At 40.6% G+C, this 14668-nt stretch overlaps 1 protein-coding gene across 4 annotated transcripts in view; it reads left to right on the plus strand.

Moving 5' to 3' along the window:
* Positions 1–12675, plus strand: part of LOC133562413 (uncharacterized) — a 45928-nt gene extending 33253 nt beyond the window's left edge. For all 4 annotated transcript variants that reach the window (XM_061916598.1, XM_061916597.1, XM_061916596.1 and 1 more), the window contains 10 exons: positions 71–264; positions 514–582; positions 668–706; positions 1288–1350; positions 2837–3010; positions 6840–7202; positions 7632–7754; positions 8088–8201; positions 8282–8365; positions 11019–12675. In XM_061916598.1, the coding sequence (XP_061772582.1) occupies positions 71–264; positions 514–582; positions 668–706; positions 1288–1350; positions 2837–3010; positions 6840–7202; positions 7632–7754; positions 8088–8201; positions 8282–8365; positions 11019–11048 (1253 nt within the window). In that variant the 3' untranslated portion in view covers positions 11049–12675. The remainder of the gene's footprint in view (positions 1–70; positions 265–513; positions 583–667; positions 707–1287; positions 1351–2836; positions 3011–6839; positions 7203–7631; positions 7755–8087; positions 8202–8281; positions 8366–11018) is intronic.
* Positions 12676–14668: the final 1993 nt, after the last annotated feature.

The following is a 14668-nucleotide window of genomic DNA, read 5'->3' on the forward strand; positions in this document are numbered from 1 at the left end:
GATGGCTGTCTCAGTATTTCAATACTGTTTTTTTACAACCAATCCCCTTTCTAATTTGTCTATTGTTTAGTGGTGATCACACAGAGGAGCACCCGTCCTGTCAGCGCGCCAGTCTTCTCCCAAGCTGCTCTGGCAGAGGCCGGAATCCCCATGGCACCATTGGAACAGCCTCAGACCTCTACTCCCATCAGGACAGCCATCAAAGAGGAACGAACACTTGAGATCACCTTAGAAGCCATTGAGCCATCAAAAAACGAGGACAAGGTATTTATTTTAAGTTTACGTTTTACTGTTTAATTGTACTAAAAAGTATCAATTCGGGTATGAGCCTATTTGAAAATCTGGGGCCTTGTTACATTGTTCCTAAGATGTCTTCTAAATATTGATCGCTTTGGTATATATTTTTTGGGCGATAATCACGACCAATAGATACATTGTAAGTATTTTTGTTAGTAAAGATGCAAAACAACCCAGCGCATATTGTTCTATGAGCTGTGTCTCTTGCTGCTGTAGTCAGCAGTGTGGAGGGACCAGAGATCTGTAGACTCCTCAATGATCCCCTCCATCAATGGGGACATTCAGGTTAGTGCCACCAGCCTCAGAGACACATATCCATAAAAAACAAGAAGCAGAGGATATGCTAACATGTCTCCCTCTCTCATCCTAGTCTGATGTGACGAGCACGGAACTGGTGCAATTGCGAAAGGTCAGATTTTTAGCCTTGTGTGTCCTTCGCAGTCATTTCTACATTTCTAATGTCCCTGAGTTATGCCCAAGATTAATTCCATCCTTTTCTCATTTGCCTGCATAAACAATAGCTAGGCCATAAAGGGTTCAAGGAGTATACATTTACCAAATATCATTATTTGCTTGCCTTATGGACTAAGTATAACTGTAGTGTTCTGTGGCTTCAACAGTCATTAGCCGTTAATTAAACATGTATGTATTCATTGCATGCACTTATTACCCTGGAATGTCTTGCATGATTATTTGTACTATTAACTTTACTGACGTAGATCATCATAACTAGTGTATTATCACCACTAGTGTCACTTCTCAAGTCCTTGTTTCTTAATTTAACTTCAGACTAGAATACTGAAACTGGTTAGGCTTTAATTTTTAGTCCCACCTGTTTGCATGTACTGTATATAGGTTTGCAGCTCATCTTTTCAATTCACACATGATTACATTTTAGAGTGTGCATGTCTGAGGTGCAGCAGGTAGCTGCCAACACGCACAGAAACTGACACCCTGATCCAACCCCTTTTTTCTGTTCATTTTTCACAGAAAAGAGCTAAGAAAATTGAGGGAGATTCAATTTATATCAGACATAGCCTTTTAATGTTGGAGGTTTGTATCCCTGCTCGAGATGTCAGTCTCTTGCTGTGTTTTCTTGCACTTTGATGCACTGGCTGCTGTTTCATATCACGCTTGCACGATGATTTAAAACTTGCATAAGGTTACCTAACAAATGTGTTTATGGCAACTCTAATCCACATGTTTCAGGAGAGTGCTGTTGAAATGTAGACCAATACTAATTTGGCGATTGTTCTTGATACTTACATTGACTGTCCTTTAGAAGTCATATACAAGTAATCATCTGAAAAACACCTAACAAGCTGAATATCATTCTATAATCTTTCTGGATCATCAGTATTCTCCTGCTTTACTTAACTGCTTCTCGCATCCTTTTACCATCTAATGTTCATATTTGCAATAATTACAACGCACTGAAAGCATTTTGGAAAATAAAACTAAGCAGCTGGAAGTCTAAATTGTTGAATATTTGTGTTGCTGTGTGTGTGAAAATGATGTATTTGGCGACACTTACCATTAAGTTGCGCCACAGTCAATAGGAACACTAAATTACTAAAGCTTTGACTACATGCGTGGAATGTATGGTAATGTGTAATCACACACACAAAATCATTGAGATCAACTTGGTGCTAAATGTTTAGTTTTATTTGTGCTTTATTAATTTATGTTCAATCCAAACAGGTTTGTTTTTGTCCAGGCTTCATCTTCATTTAATTCTATTATAACTTCAGTTTTTTTACCCGCTTGCTTGCTGATTTGCCAGCCTCATGCTGTGCTCGAAATCTGTGATTTAATGCTTATACCCTTCATACCACAATCAAGTCTGTTTGACAAATCATGGCTGTTGAATATCATCAATCAAACAAGCCTGAGAACTTTGGTGTTTTTCAAATGTGTCTCTGATGATTTATCATTGTTAGGGACGGCGTGGCGCAGTGGGAGAGTGGCCGTGCGCAACCCGAGGGGCCCTGGTTCAAATCCCACCTAGTACCAACTTCGTCACGTCCGTTGTGTCCTGAGCAAGACACTTCACCCTTGCTCCTGATGGGTGCTGGTTGGCGCCTTGCATGGCAGCTCCCTCCATCAGTGTGTGAATGTGTGTGTGAATGGGTAAATGTGGAAGCAGTGTCAAAGCGCTTTGAGTACCTTGAAGGTAGAAAAGCGCTATACAAGTACAACCCATTTATCATTTATTTATTTACATGATCTACAACACTTAAAATGTGGCCCATCTCATGTGTGACCAAAAATCACAAAATCTGCTGTTGCTTATTTAATCATTTTAAGGCACAAGTTTACTCAAACAATAGCCACCAATATTAATTGTTTTCCCCTTTCTCTCTCCTTTTCTTTCATTTCGCCCAACTTTGAAAATTCTAAATTCCTCCACTTTCACAATTTCTCCCCTCCACACTTTGTCCACACCTGCCTCTCTCTCCATTACCTTTTGATTACGGTATATTCACACCATCACCCTACTGCTCGTCCTCCCTCTCTCCGCTTCATGTTCCGATTGTAGGAGTTTGATAAGCCTCAGGAGGACCTGCTCAGGCATCACGCCAGTGTCAGCGAGCTGAAAAGGAACTTCATGGAAGCTTTGCCAGAATCCAGGCCCAGTGAATGGGACAAGCGTTTGTCAACACACTCTCCATTACGCTCGCTGGGTGTGAATGGTCAGCCCAGTGCAGATGGGGTAAGTCTGAAACAGCAAACATATCTGTATGCATTTAAGATATGGGAATTAAATATAGATTAGAAGAATACCCTCAACTTCATGTGTATATGCATGTGTCATATCAGATTGTTCATAGTTTGTCAACTCTGAAGATTGTATGTGTTTGCAAAAAGCATCCCTGGCTTGTGTGCACTTTTATTTATGTTAAATTTTGAGGATCTTTAGTTTTTATTACATAAATTATTGCTCCACAAGATCCTTCCACTAAAATTGCATTTTGGCCAAGCACTGACCAGTTGCTTCTTTTATTGGTTGACTGTTTGATGGTATATGTGTTCGCATGTTCAGACCTATTCATGGCAATGGTATGTGATATGCAGCACAAGCATGTGTATGAAGAATGGAATGGGATTGGTTGACTTGGCCCTGCACTTCCGTATTTTCAATTAAGTCTGATGTGGACTAGGCATCTGTGAGACATGCTATCCACTAATGTGCTTCATATCATGACATGCATCAGATGCTGACGTGTCCATTGCTTGACATTAGATGTGGTGCATGGCATCGGGAATGAACCCCTAACTGCAAGATTTGCACATTCTGGAAAAGAGCAGACATGACCTTTCCCTTGCTTCTCTAGCCTTCCTTCATCAAACTTGTTGTTGCTCGAATGTGTTATGCATTGCGCTCTTTCTTCCCACTTTCCACTGTGTTCTCAATTTACTGCTGCTTTCCCCAAACCTCAAATTGTTTGTGTCCGAAGAGACAAGGTGTGACTTACAGATCTATTAGTTTTTATAACCTCTCTAGGCAGCAAAATAATCAATCATTGTGAGCAATTTTTTATCGTGCATTGTATCTTCAATTGGACATCTTTTAATGGAGCTCCCTCTGTGTTCTGTTTATACAACCAAATCACATTTTCCCAACACATCTGTATTGCACTAAAAGATCAACATCTGCAGAGAGGAGGAGAATTAGAACAAACAGCCAGATTAAAATGCAATGGGTCATTATGTAACACTAGTTAAATACATTTAATGTAACAAATTACTAATTTTGCAGAAAAGCAATAGATAATATGAAATAATTTTCCTGCATAAGATGCTATTATAGTTAGCATGCCTTTTTCTCTTTTCCGTGTTTAGTCAAGTGCTCTGATGGAGTACATGTTAAAATGCAGTATATTTAGGCTTGAAATAACAGTACCTGCAATCTGAATCACTCAAACAATTTTGTCAATGGTGATGCCATCCAAATTTTAATTTACAAATACCTAATAACATTTTTCCAAGGTTAATTGCCATCAAAATTCCTCCCTCTCATCTCTCTCCCCTGCTCCCCAAACCCCGCCCCCTTCAGTTTGTCACCCGCCTCCCACGCGGCCCCCTGCTAGACTTCTACTCCAAACGCAGCTGAGGGGCCTTCTGGACCCTGTGGAAGTCCCACACTGGTGTGAGTGTGACCTGCGGAGACAGCACCCAATCACCTTGCCATCAGTCTCTCGCTTTCTCTCCTCTCCGACATCACTGTAGCTTTCTTCATCTTTTTTTCATCCTCCGCTCCACTTGAGAAGCCACCATTTTTTCCCCTTCCGTCTCTGGAACAGGACAGTCCCCTTTTCCATTTCTGGCACCATACCATTTCCCAAACAGACTCATTCTCAAGACTAATTAGCACTGGAATACAATCCAATCTTCTTCCTTCCACATTTTCTCTGATTTCTATTGGACTCATTATTTATATGTTACATAATATCACATTTTAACAGGTCTTCTATTCTCTGTCTACATCACGTTTACATACTTTTTTACTAAATTTGTATTGTCGAGTGTTTTTAAGATATTTGGATAAGCTGATCAGTAAGGGAACTAGCATATTTACCGTAATTTGTGATCTTGATACAACATTCTACAAGGCTGTTAATTTTGGTGCCAAAATATTTGTCACAGTGCATAACCTCTGTGATTACAATTCTTGAGGCAGCTTAATTGTAATATTTGTCCTTTAGCAAGTACAGTACAAACAAGGCCTTATATAACTACTGCACGCATCCTGTTGCATGAACAAAGAATAAAGGTATTCCATATACACTTCACTGGTTGTGTATTCATGCATTTTGTATTTTGTTATGCAGGTATGCAATTTATCATTTGTATTTGTTTTATTATACTGATACAGTGGAACTTCCAAAGTTGAACAAAATCCATGTTGTGGCGTTTTGACATCCAAGTTATCCCAACTAACCTCTGAATTGTACCAGCTTAACATGCATGGTTTAAGTACAATTCAAACATGCTTACTACAATTAATGATATGAAAATATAATATCACGGTTATTACAGCCAAATGTATCGCGGTATTTAGGATATAACAATATGAAAATATAATATCACGGTTATTGCAGCCAAATTTATCACGGTTATCGCGGTATTGTTGAATGTGCTCAAAAGGAAAAAATACACAAACTGAAATCTTTTGACCAAGTTATTTATTTAATAACTAAAATAGTCACACTGTTATAAAAGCCACTATTTTTCATGTTTTGTGTTTCTAATGTCTCACTGATAGTGTTTGTCTTAGTATTTTATCTGTTTTAGTGGCTGAGCTTTTATTATTTTAAATATTTTTTTGTACTGCAACACTTTTAAGATTTACTTAAATAAAAAAGTGTGTAATAAATTAAATCTATTAGTATTATTAATTATTTCTTGTAGGCGTTGTTGCGTTCTACTCTTTTTAGCGGTCTTTGAATACACCGTGACAAACACTTCTTGTCTCATATTTCCCTGAGTATAGAATGATTACTCTGTTCTAAGAGAACACAGCTTGTAGGTTCAATGTGCACAATTGAATATATTAGTTGCTCAGTCAGTAATGTGTTCATATAAGTTGAGATTTGGGTATGTCGTTTCTTAATGGGGAAATACGTTAGTGTCTTTTGTTTTCATGTTAGCATGTAAACTAGCTAGCTGGGGCCAGTCAGTTCATGAGTTTAACAATGTACAGTTATAAATCACGTTATTGTTTATAATTTTAAATTAAAACGATAATACTAGCTGTCAGAAGTCTTACCATGGTTATCATTATTACCGTTTATCGTCATGTTCCCACTTGCAATAAAAGTAAAGGGAAAGTGAACCACTGTAAAGTAAACTACTTATTACATTGACAGTCCCGTAATGGACGATATTGTACACACACCATACAGTATTGTACTGGGAAGCACACTGATGATTATGCCTCAAGCTACAATGTACAGTATGTGCGTGTTAATCTTAAATTGTTAATGCAGTTTTATAAATTTATATTAGCTTGTATTGTATTGAACAGCCAGACCCTTACCAATGATGGGTCCGGCTAACAAAACTCAAAAGTTTTAATTTTATATCTGAGATATTTTGTCCGAGATGTTGGCTGATCTCCAAATGGTGTGACTTCTGGAGGTTCCATAGTGTATGTCTATCATGTTGGATAAAGAAAAAGTAGTCAAATTTTAATGTTACATTTGTTTTCTCCATAACTAACACTGGAATGCAATAGCTTTATCAAAGTACAAATTAAGCAATCTGATGATTTACCCTTTTGTGTTGTTAGTACAGAATGTGTGAGGAATATAACTAGAAAAGAGGATGCTATGTCAACCATAATATCTCGCTAAAGCTGTGTGTGTTGGTTTTGCATCTGTTTTGATTCTTTGAGGTGAATGAACGTGACAACACTATGATAAACTTGCCAAACATTCATGTTTTGTTTAGCCAAAAACCTTATAACAGGATGATGTGCATTCTGCGGTGGATTTATCATGCTACCAACTTGAATGTATTGGCCTTTTCTTTTTTTTTAGAGTGTGAGCATTAGTCCAATGTGCAGTGGTTCAGAGGCAAAGGCTGCACATGAGGAAACCTTCATCACTTTGGACTTTTCCAACAAGTCCAGTCCTGCTGTGGGCCTCTGTCGATGTGCTGACGCCCCATGTGTTCCAGTAGAGAAGTCATGTGATCAGGAAGAGCTTTTAGTTATGAGGCCCTCCTTTGCTCCCATAGTAAATGTGGCACAGCCGCCTCCCTCCCTCAACCTCTCAACTAAAGGTTTTCATGAAAACCAGAGGAAAATAGTTTCTGGACTTCCAGAGTGCTCTGGGAACATAGTTGGAACTTCTGCTCCATATTTCAGAAATGGTGCGCCACGGGCCGTACATAGCTTCCAGGTAGCCTTCCTCAAGTTGATTCTGTCTCTGCTTGAGCTTTGTTCTATTTCATTGTTGATTGATTGATACTTTTGCCACACTTGCTCACCGCTGCAGCACCAGCGCAAAATAAATGTGAATTGTGGCAGTTGTTGCATAGGTGTCGCACAGTTGTGTGCTAAGATCTCAGATATGGATGATCCCTCTAATTATCTGACTTTCTTTTACCATCTTGGGTTTCCTCTCATCTTTTGGGATCCTGGCTTCATATTTGGTTTGGTTTCCTTTTGTAATCACTGGTGATTTAAAGGGAATATTTTGAAAGCAAAGAAAGGATTGTTTCATTGGGAATCAATTCCTTCCAGCATTCATGTCGTAAAAGTTTTTTTTCTGTGGGGTGCAATGTGTCTGGTTAAACAGCCACTCATGGGGCTATGCTCCCATCCACAGCCCCCTCTGGTGCAGACCCAGACAGTCACCATCACAGCTGCCTCCAACTCCTTACCCAGTGGCATCTCCACCACAGAGGTCCCTATCGTCCCAACCCAGACAGTCACCTATGAGTCTTCAAAGGTAGGGGCTTAGTATAAGTAATTGTCTGGCTCGTGTGCCTGAAGGAAGACTTAGCTGCAGCAAAATGTGAGCCGGCGTGATAGGATTCAGGCCATTGTAAGAGCCCTGGTTCCGCCATGAAACGATACATGTAACGCGTTAGCATAATGCAGAAATGGTGTCACATAAATTTGTCAGGTGACTGAATGTATTGTCCAACTTCCCCACTTGGCAACACTACTCTCAATAGTTCTCTCATCAGCTTACTTATCCAATTATCCAATCGCATGAGAATACAGCTGATGCCCAGATTTTGTCTGCACACATTCATTGTCGAGTTGCTGTCTCTCCCAGGGTGCAGTTGATGGTGCAGACGAGGACAAAGAAAGCACAAAAATGTCCATCTCTCAGACCTCAGAAACTACCAGTGGCACCACCATCACCACAACTACTACGCACATCTCAAAGGTCAGCTGCCCACAGTTCAATGTACTCCTCTGAGCTCATCTTTTGAATTACTAAACCATTATATACTTTAATTCCTGAAGCAGATAGTGAAAAGCGGCTCCTCAGAGACTCGGGTGGAGAAAAGGATTGTCATTAGTGCAGACAGCGATAATGACCAGGATAAGGTATACATTTTGCCATCATGACATCAGTACGAGCACAAGGCAACCATTTTACATCTTCTCAAGAGACAATTCTATAGAAATCAATTGTGCATATACTTTTAAGTAGTCTGTGAACAGCTTGTATAGCAGTATAGATTTACTAGGGGTGCACAAAAAAAAATCTGTTTTCACAGCCGAATTGTAATTCTTAATCATTCCGATTCTAAATCGATTCATAATTACAACTTAAACAAAAAAAATGTTTTGGGCCATCTCCATGCTACCAGAAATAGTTTCTAACCTGTAACCTGTTTTGAAAATGTTTCATTATAATTATCATACCAAATAATACATTTCGAGAATCGGTTTAAACCGAGAATCGTGTTGAATCGAAAATTGATTTTGAATCAAATTGTCACACCAGGAATCTAATAGAATCTTTAGGTGCCCAAAGATTCACACACCTAAGATTTACTGTCCACATAAAATGAGTCAACATACAGCCTTTATTGTATAAATAGCTGGCAAAGTACTGGTAATACACAAGTTAACTGTCAACAGTCTTGCATTGTGGTCTGGGGCTGCATGAGTGAGGCCGAAACCAGGGAGCTGCGGTTTATTTAGGTTAACATAAACTCCAAAATGTTTTGTAAAAAACTGAATAATAGGAATCTGGGAGACATGGCAGTTTTACTACATTAAACGGGAGCCCAAACATCCAAGATGTCAAGTGCCTTGCTGAGGAAGGTCAAGGTGAGGAAGTGGACGTTTACTGTATGTGTCCTCTAAGCTTGATCCAAATTGAGTGCCAAGCATCCTCAAGCAGAAGGTGGAGTAGTGTAAGGCTTTTAACATCTATCATGGAGTATTTGAATCAATGCAGTGCTTAGTACAATGGTGCCCACACTAAATATTCACACCAAGGACACAGTTTGGACAAATAATTATTATTTAGACATTAATGGCTGTGTGTTGAGGTATTTTCAGAAGACCGTAAATCCATTCTGATACAGCAGCTGGACAATGACTATTCTAAATTCCAAGTTCAATTTCTATTGATTGAGAAGATTAGTGAGGTGCATCCTCAATTAATTGAGAAACGCTGTAAAGTAAATGGGCCCAAAAACTTTTGAAGTGGGATTTTTTTGTTTGCAACCTTTATGCTGTTGCCGAGTGGGTGCTAACTTTCCAATGTGTTTTAAAGCAATACAACCGTCCTTTGGTATTTCAGTACGTAACACGTCCACGCACATTAACTTTGTGTGTTCAGGGCTGCAGCTATCACTAATATTTTGTATTCGAGTAATCTACCGATTGTTTTGTTCGATAATCTAGTATTTGGATAAAACACACTTCGTAGCCCCAATTCAAAGTAGTTAAATAAATTAAATTCTGCTTGCAGTAACCTTCATTCTTTTTACCTCAATAAATGCACGTAATCAACATTAAAATTGCACACTTATGTGGGCGGCTTCACGGTGGCAGAGGGGTTAGTGCGTCTGCCTCACAATACGAAGTTCCTGCAGTCCTGGGTTCAAATCCAGGCTCGGGATCTTTCTGTGTGGAGTTTGCATGTTCTCCCCGTGAATGCGTGGGTTCCCTCCGGGTACTCCGGCTTCCTCCCACTTCCAAAGACATGCAGCTGGGGATAGGTTGATTGGCAACACTTAATTGGCCCTAGTGTGTGAATGTGAGTGTGAATGTTGTCTGTCTATCTGTGTTGGCCCTGCGATGAGGTGGCGACTTGTCCAGGATGTACCCCGCCTTCCGCCCGATTGTAGCTGAGATAGGCGCCAGCGCCCCCCGCGACCCCAAAAGGGAATAAGCGGTAGAAAATGGATGGACTTATGTGAGCATTAATAATAAAAATTATAACAACAAAAAACTGCATTTTATCGCCACACACCACAGCTCTTGTGCACTTTATTGCAGCGGCTGTGCGGCAACTATCCACGTATTTAAAGTTCCGGGCAAGCCATGCGGTCAGGATTTTATCAATTTGTATTAGTTACATTGAAATGATTTATCAGGAATATAAATCAATGTTTTTTTGTAATTGAATGAATCAATTTAATCGTTGTAGCCATCTGGATAGCTGAAAATGGCAATTGCTGAATGTATGTTATAACAACAACATGACTGCAAATTGTTTGTCTTATTAACTACTTTTGTGTTGAAGCACACACTCTTTGCGTGTGTTTACATGAGACATCAATGACTGACTCGCCTGAACGCCAAACAAATTCCTCGATCCAACCAGCATTTTTTATTAAATATAATTAGTAATTGTGAAAAATGTTGACATTTTTAAAAAATATGTATGTTCTGTTAAACCACTAATGGTAACATAAGCTAGCCGGTGATGTTCTTGTTATATTTTGGGACAAATTGCAAACATACACGAAGGCTTTAGAGGAGCACATTTACATCACTTATACATAAGAAAACGTTAAATGAATGCTGAATAATTGAATTCTATTCGAACTGTTTTTTCTAGTAATGAAAATAATCTGTGGTTAGCACTCTGAATTGTTTAACGTGAGTCAAACCACATTGTTTAAAGCACATAATGTTGTAAGAGGAGAATGAATGTTGGGGTCACCATCATATTGGTAAATGACATACATTGCTTAATTTAAAATGTAAAAACAAGCATATGTTGTATTTTTTGCAGGGCAAAGATGGCGGAGCATCAGCATTGTAACTGAATCACCACAAACAGCTTCTCCTTCGACTCCACTCCCTCAATGAAGAACTCACTACACACACCAACTGACCCACTCCTTACTACACATAAACACACGCACACCTTCCAAGTAGCAAAGTGCGACAAGATGGTGTTTTTCTTTCTGTTCACAGTAGTTAGAGGAAGACTGCACTATGCGCATCAAACTTCACCTTTTAGAATCCGCCTTGTTTCATTCAAAGCATCATTTCCCACTTCAGTCATAGCAGTTATGTTTGTTTTTAAATGTTTTTACGTCCTTAGCAGGTTTTTTTTTTTTTTTTTTTAATTTACAGATTCATTGTCTTGGTACTAGTTTTGATTGTTAGCATGTATCCTTTAATAATACTGGGGACAACTACATTCATGTTTTTGTGTATTCATGCATTTCATTTAGGAGAGACATTTGTTCAGTTAAATTATATACCTCACATTGATACACAATCTGTGCTCTAATTTGGACAGTTGTTTGGGGTTTGCTCACTGCTCAGGTAAAATAACATAAATTTCCCCTCTGTCACTTCTGGCCGACGACTTGTAGCCGACATGTTCGTGTAAAGTTTGAATTAAAACTTAATCTATTTTGAAATATGCTCTATTTTATAGGTTTAATGCTTTTATAGTGTTTGTACAAAATGACGTTTTTAAGTTATTCATATCCCTCAACTGATAAAAGAAAAATTGTGCACGCCAATTGATTTGACTGAATATGGGGTCTCAATTCAAAGTCTTGGTTTCCCTAACAGAAATAATTCATTGGACATAACAGTGTGCTTCCCTCAGCCAGGATGTTTACTCGGACGTCAGAACTGCTTTGGCTATTTTTGTTTGATAAAGCTTTGGTCTGTTTATCTCAGGTTTTAATATACTTTGCAAGACCACAGACCTCAATGGGAATGTCCATATATGTATATCTGTCCTTGCTTCAATGTACAATCTTGTTCAGTGTGTGAAGTTAATAAATTGGAAGAGCATGTTCTCTGGAGAATTTTGAAAGAATGAATACAAAACTAAATGTTTAATTAGGAGAGTCATTTCAGAAAGCTTCACTTTTTTAAATGAATGCTTTTTATGACTATATTGTATCCCTCAATTTTACCATTTTGCATTAATAGCATACTGATTGCATTTTTGTACAATTTTTAACAAAATTCTTGTGGGAACATTTATGAAGGCAGTTGTCCCTTTTTCCATCAGGAGCACACTTTTTTTTACATGTTCTACTAAACAGTAATTTATTTGTAAAGTAGCAACTGTCTCATGTGATTTGATGTACTGCAATGTCTCGACTGAAAAGCTGAATTTCAAGCTTCCATTTAGAGAGGTCACAATATTTATATGAACAAAAGTTTGTAAAGCCTTTGACCACATAGTCCAAGTATATTGCTCTCACTTGCTGTCTCATGTACTTTTTCTGTCCACGCACTAATCCCTTTTTTAGATGGCGTGTTTCTTAGCAAACGTCTTTAATGCAAAACAACAGCAACCTCTTGGGTGAGCTTTTTAGAATTTCACTTGGGGGAAAAACATGTTTTAGATGGTGAAAAATGTTGTCTCTTTGTGACTCATCTGTGTCTTTTATTAAAATATATTTAAAAAAGCCTTATTCTGCATTGTGATTGACTAAGCACTTAATTGTGAAGATTAATCTAATAATCCATACGTAGTAAAGCAATTAACATACCATCCAATAGATAAATCATATGATAATATTTAGTTTTGTATTGTAGTTTTAGCCTGATACATACAACGACGCACTAACTCATGGCTGCAACCCACCGTTAAGCCCTAAAATGTTTATTTTTTGTTGTCCAGTATTTGTGAGGGAGGGTAATCTGGTGCACACTCTTAAAACAGTAGGTGGCGGTATTGTATCTGTAACGTTGAGTGCCACCGTCATGTTACGAGTTACGGCAGTCTTGTATTAAGACTTCAGCGGTAATACCAAATCGCCGGCTGTTCAACGCACGATTGATGTAAATTAATAGTTTTTTTATTTTTATTAATTATTTTACAAAAATGCTCCTCTCTGAGCTGCAACCTTATCGTGGTAGAGGAGTTTGCGTGTCCCAATGATCCTAGGAGCTATGTTGTCCGGGGGCATAAAGCCCCCTGGTAGGGTCTCCCAAGGCAAACAGGTTCTAGGTGAGGGATCAGACAAAGAGCAGCTCGAAGACCTTTATGAAGAAGAAACATCATGGACCCAGATTTCCCTCGCCCGGACGCGGGTCACCGGGGCCCCCCTCTGGAGCCAGGCCCGGAGGTGGGGCACGATGGCGAGCGCCTGGTGGCCGGGCCTGTTCCCATGGGGCCCGGCCGGGCACAGCCCGAAGAGGCAACGTGGGTCACCCCTCCAATGGGCTCACCACCCATAGCAGGGGCCATAGAGGTCAGGTGCATTGTGAGCTGGGCGACAGCCGAAGGCAGGGCACTTGGCGGTCCGATCCTCGGCTACAGAAGCTAGCTCTTGGGACGTGGAACGTCACGTCACTGGGGGGGAAAGAGCCTGAACTAGTGCGCGAAGTCGAGAAATTCCGGCTGGATATAGTCGGACTCACTTCGACGCACAGCAAGGGCTCTGGAACCACTTCTCTCGAGAGGGAATGGACCCTCTTCCACTCTGGCGTTGCCGGCAGTGAGAGGCGACGGGCTGGGGTGGCAATTCTTGTTTCCCCCCGGCTCAAAGCCTGTACGTTGGAGTTCAACCCGGTGGACGAAAGGGTAGCCTCCCTCCGCCTTCGGGTGGGGGGACGGGTCCTGACTGTTGTTTGTGCTTATGCACCAAACAGCAGTTCAGAGTACCCACCCTTTTTGGAAGCGCTCGAGGGAGTACTGGAAAGTGCTCCCCCGGGTGATTCCCTTGTCCTACTGGGAGACTTCAACGCTCACGTTGGCAACGACAGTGAAACCTGGAGAGGCGTGATTGGGAAGAATGGCCGCCCGGATCTGAACCCGAGTGGTGTTTTGTTATTGGACTTTTGTGCTCGTCACAGTTTGTCCATAACAAACACCATGTTCAAACATAAGGGTGCCCATATGTGCACTTGGCACCAGGACACCCTAGGCCGCAGTTCCATGATCGACTTTGTAGTTGTGTCATCGGATTTGCGGCCTCATGTTATGGACACTCGGGTGAAGAGAGGGGCGGAGCTTTCTACCGATCACCACCTGGTGGTGAGTTGGCTGCGATGGTGGGGGGGGATGCCGGACAGACCTGGGAGGCCCAAACGCATTGTGAGGGTCTGCTGGGAACGTCTGGCAGAGTCTCCTGTCAGACAAAGTTTCAATTCCCACCTCCGGAAGAACTTTGAACATGTCACGAGGGAGGTGCTGGACATTGAGTCCGAGTGGACCATGTTCCGCACCTCTATTGTCGAGGCGGCAGATCGGAGCTGTGGCCGCAAGGTAGTTGGTGCCTGTCGGGGCGGCAATCCTAAAACCCCTTGGTGGACACCAGCGGTGAGGGATGCCGTCAAGCTGAAGAAGGAGTCCTATCGGGTCCTTTTGGCTCATAGGACTCCGGAGGCAGTGGACAGGTACCGACAGGCCAAGCGGTGTGCAGCTTCAGCGGTCGCGGAGGCAAAAACTCGGACATGGGA

This window comes from Nerophis ophidion, linkage group LG11, assembly GCF_033978795.1.
Source record: "Nerophis ophidion isolate RoL-2023_Sa linkage group LG11, RoL_Noph_v1.0, whole genome shotgun sequence".
Taxonomy (NCBI): domain Eukaryota; kingdom Metazoa; phylum Chordata; class Actinopteri; order Syngnathiformes; family Syngnathidae; genus Nerophis; species Nerophis ophidion.